The sequence below is a fragment of the Microtus ochrogaster genome, linkage group LG7_11 (assembly GCF_000317375.1).
Source record: "Microtus ochrogaster isolate Prairie Vole_2 linkage group LG7_11, MicOch1.0, whole genome shotgun sequence".
Lineage (NCBI taxonomy): Eukaryota > Metazoa > Chordata > Mammalia > Rodentia > Cricetidae > Microtus > Microtus ochrogaster.
Window position 1 is genome coordinate 9630221 of NC_022032.1, and position 4751 is coordinate 9634971.

A 4751-nucleotide genomic window follows, 5' to 3' on the forward strand; every position below is an offset into this window, starting at 1 on the left:
AAAAAGAATGTAGCCTTGGCTGGCCTGGTGCTCACTGTGCAGAACTCACAAAAAATCTTTTACCTCTGCGTCTTGAGTGCTAAGACAAAAGGCATGTGCCATGGCCCGCTGCTATTGGAATTTCTCTAAGGTGGCTAACTAAATTTTAAGAAAAAAGGTGGGCTTATGAGCTGGCTCGCAATTAAGAACACTAGCTGCGTTTCCAGAGGACCCAAGTTTGGTTCTCAGTCACCCACATGGTGGCTAACAGCTATGATTTCAGATCCAGGGGATCTGATGCTGGCCTCTGGCCTCTGCAGGGCACTTTGTATGTGTGGCATACATGCAGCAAAACACCCATAAAATAAAAATAAATAAATCTTTACCCAAAAAAAAGGTAGGAAAGTCACTGAGAAATCAGCATTTCTCCAGAATTTAGGATTGGTGTGTGGTAGAGTTCACTCCAATCTTGTGATAGGCTAGAGCTGGTAGAAGGTTCTACAGCAAAAGGAACTTTGATGCTGTGTTCCAGGCAGTGCAAACCTTTCTCCCAACTATTAAGTCACCACTCAGCCCTTTTTCTCCCAGGGAGTACTCACTGCCCCCCAAGAAAGGCTGTTAGTAATGCTCGTGGGTTTGGCATTAGTTTAAATTCAGTTCATTAAGCCAGGCACCTGCAAGAACAGGCCTGGAAGGGAGGTTAGCAGGGAGGAAAGAGTTCAGAACCAGGCATGCCACAAAATGCTGACTCATTCCTTTGTGTGAGCACACTTACGTGGCTCCATTAGCCTTTCATCATCCACCTTTGTGTGCCAGGACATAGGTCACAGCCGGCTGGAGCTTGCTGGCGGGCCTCGGATTGACCCTTGTACAGACAGGGTTCCACTCGGCAGGTCAAGCATTAGTGCTCTCAGAATTTCCATGGTAGAGCGTCTCTGTGGAGTTTGTTGTTTTTCGTAGCTTTCCTCCCACTAAGGAAAGCAAAAGGTTGCCTCTTCTCTGTTGGCCGGAGTATTTCTCGGGCATCTTTCCCCTTTATTTGTCTCTTGTCCTCCCCCCTGGCATGTCATTTTTAGTGTCTTTTCAACGTGAGGAAGGAAGACTTTCACCTTCAGCTCTTGGAATCAAAGACGCTGTCTCTTTCCTTGGAGTGGCTAGCATGGGTTTTGTTCTCTTGCTCCTGGCTCGAGGTAGCTCTGTTGCTTCTTGTTATTCACGTCCAGCACGAACGGGCGGTGAGCTCTCCTGTGTATCAGTTACTAATCAGCAGGTCTAAGAATGTGAGCAACAGAATCCATCTTACTGTTTAGAAATCCCAAATCAAAATCTTGTGGTGTACAGTGGTACTCGCCTATAATCCCAGCAGTGAAAGGCCGAGGCAGGAGGATTGCCACTTCAAGGAAAACTTGGTCTGCAAGAGACAGGTGCCTGAGTTTTTTGTTTTTGTTTGGTTGGTTTTTTGCTTTTTGAGACAGAGTTTCTCTGTAGCTATCAAACTTGTCCTGGAACTAGCTCTTGTAGACAAGGCTGACCCCAAACTCACAGGGATCCACCTGCCTCTGCTGAGATTAAAGGTGTCTGAGCTTTGTAATCCTAAAACTCGGAAGTAGAGGCAAAAGAACCAGGATTTTTGAGGTCATCCATTACTACATAATTGGACTGGAGCCTAGCCTAGGCTATTTTTTTGGTGAAGTAAGGAGCTGATATATTAGGCAGCTAGATATTTTTTGAGATGGGTTTCCTGTACTTCAAACTGCCTGTGAACTTGCTACATAGCCAGGGATGACCTTGAGTGAGTGCCTGATCCTCCTGCCTCCTCCCAAGTGCAGGATTCTAGGAGCGCACCACCCCTCCCCAGCAGGTGTGCTTTTTGCGTGTTTGCTTTCTAAGTCTTACGACTGCTAATGCCAGCGTTCCCTCCCCAGTCCCACATAGAAATCATCCACGGCTATGCAACATTTGCAGACGGTCCTCAGCCCACGGTCGAGGTCAACGGGAAGAGGTATACTGCCCCTCACATCCTGATTGCCACAGGTGGTGTGCCCACAGTTCCTCAGGAGAGCCAGATCCCAGGTGAGTCTTCCAGAGGCTAGTGCGGTCAGAGAGTTTACATGCCACGCCATGGGACCGGCCTGGGCTGGTTCTGTCCTGAGAAAGGCCAGGAAAGAAGCTCCTAAGTCTAACTAAGTGGTAATGATTATTTCATCCAGTTCAGGAGTCAGGAAGAGAAACCGTGAGAACTGCAGCTTTTTGCTCCTGGGATGGCAGAGTGCTGAGGCTGTCAGACAAATGATTATTTCTAAGATTTAATATACAGTAACTATTCGAGAGGACTATTGTAAAAAGAATAGCTTTTCCCATTGCAAGTTTTTGTTTCTTTTTTTTTTTCTTCTTTTTTAGATTTATTTATTTTTTTATGTAGACAGTGGTCTGCCTGCATGTCTGCCTGCAGGCCAGAAGAGGGCACCAAATCTCACTACAGAGTTTATGAGCCACCATGTGGTTGCTGGGAAATGAACTCAAGACCTCTGGAAGAGCAGCCGGTGCTTTTAACTGCTGAGCCATCTCTCCAGCCCCAAGTTTTTGTTTCTTATATAGCCATGTATAAAAGATAAACTAGCCATGAATCTCCGAGGTGGTCCTATCTGCCTGTGTATCTGTGTGTTGGGCTAAGAGCTAGGAATGAATCCTGAACAGATGGCCATAGTCACTCTTAAGATGCATTGGTCATTCTTTCCCCCACGTAATACCGTCAGTCTTAGATGGTGAGTTTCTTAGTTTTCTGTAATACCGTAAGTCTTGGATGGTGAGTTTCTTAATTTCCTGTAATACCGTGAGTCTTGAATGGGGAGTTTCTTCATTTCTGTTGCTGTGATAAGCTACTCTTGACAAAAGCAACAAGAAAGGTTTAATGCAGCCCACAGTTGAGATTGCAGTCCATTATTCAGGGAAGCCACAGCAGCGGGAACACGAGTCACAGCACATCGCAGTCCTGACACAGCACTGAGTGTGTGCCTGCTCTAGCCCAGTTCTCCCTGCACAGCTCCAGTCTGGGACCCTGCCTAAGGAATGGCACTGCTCACAGTGGGCGGGTCTTCCCAGTCAGTGCTGCCAAGCTCTTTCCACAAAGCCCTTCTGCATTCTTTCACATTGACAGCTAACAAAAGCTGTCACAGGGGGGCCATACTTTACACATCTTTTGAATTCTCATGGAATGTCTCCATAGCTTGTGAGTTTTGGAGCACTTCGTGTGTGTGCATGTGTGCCTTTAAACAGATCTTTTCCTGTTATTTGCTTTTTTTTTTTTTTGAGACAGTCTCATGTAACTCAGGCCAAGGATGACCTTAAATTACTGATTCTTTGCCTCTACTGAAATTACAGGCATATACCATCACACTGGCTTATATTTTTCTTTTGTTTATTGTTGTTTTCTTTATTTCCCACCCTCTGGAATTTTAAGCAGGGATTATAATCCCCAAAGCTAAAGAAAACCACTGTAAAAGATGCAAAGATACCGTTCTCAAGTACCGTGATGTTTACTTGGGAATATTTGGTGGGCATAACCTATATTGGGTGGATGTAACCCCTGCTAAAACCAGTCTCCAGTAATGTCTGGAGGCAGGTCTGGAGAGATGGCTTAGTGATTAAGAACACTTGCTGCTCTTCCAGAGGACCCAGGTTCGATTCCCACCAGCCCCATGGTGGTTCAGAATCATCTGCAACTTCAGTTTCCAGGGCATCTGACGCCTTTTTCCCCCCCCCGGCACCAGGCCCTTCACAGTTGGCTGTATGCTGGAGAGGCTGAGTACCCAGTAATTAGCCGCTCCATCTGCAAGGCTGGATTTCTCTCAGTCTGACTCTGCAGGCCTAGGGGATTCCTAGAGAGCCTCTGGTCTTCTGCCAGAGGGCTGCAGCTGTGTCCTCACGTCAGTGAAGGGTGGCAGCAGCGGAACAGCAGGGTAGATGCACGCGCCAGCAAGGAGCGACGGCGAGGGCAAAAGCTGCATTTCCCTCCCCTCAGTCCTCTCTGTAGCTGCGCCTCCACCAGCAAGGTGCTGCTTTCCTCCGCCCTGGCAGGTAGAGCTTCAGTTTGAGGCAGTGAATCTCTGTATGCAGCAAGCAAAACCAGAAAAGCAAATTGTAAGGACTAGATAAATAGAAGCAGCAGGTAACACCTAGTGAAAGTAACAGTGTTGGATCGGGCTGGGCTCTTAGAACAGAAAGCCCCGTGGGTGCGGGTGGTAGCGCTGTGCTGGAGTGCTCCCTTAGCAGGCCTGAGACCTTGGTTCGGTTTCTAGCAGTGCAAGAAACAAGACACTGCCTGGAGAGAGGGCTCAGCCATTTAGAGCAGTTGGTGCTCTTCCAGAGTACCTGAGTGTGGGTTCCAGCACCCACATGGTAGCTCCCAACCTTCAATAACTCCAGTTCCAGGGGCCCCAGCGTCCTCTTCTGACCTCCACAGGCATGGCCCGAACATGGTGCACATACACACATGTAGGTAAAATATTCATAGATGTATATAGTAAATCTTAAAAGAAAAATACTAATGGTGGGGCTCTAGAGATGGCTCAGTGGTTAGGAACACTGGTTACTCCTCCAGAGGAACTGGGTTCAATTCCCAGCACCCACATGGAGCTTAACAACAACCAGCTCTAACTCCAGTGGATCCAGTTCCTCTTCTAGCCTCTGCAGGCACCGTATACCTGTGATACACAAACATGCATGCATGGAAACACCCATCCCATAAAATAAAATGATTTTTTTTTTTTTTT

General features: G+C 47.2%; 1 protein-coding gene across 1 annotated transcript in view; it reads left to right on the forward strand.

Moving 5' to 3' along the window:
• Gsr (glutathione-disulfide reductase) overlaps positions 1-4751 on the forward strand; it is a 36835-nt gene that overhangs the window by 11487 nt on the left and 20597 nt on the right. Inside the window, exon 5 of the mRNA XM_026786861.1 lies at positions 1905-2052. Within this exon, the coding sequence (XP_026642662.1) occupies positions 1905-2052 (148 nt within the window). The remainder of the gene's footprint in view (positions 1-1904; positions 2053-4751) is intronic.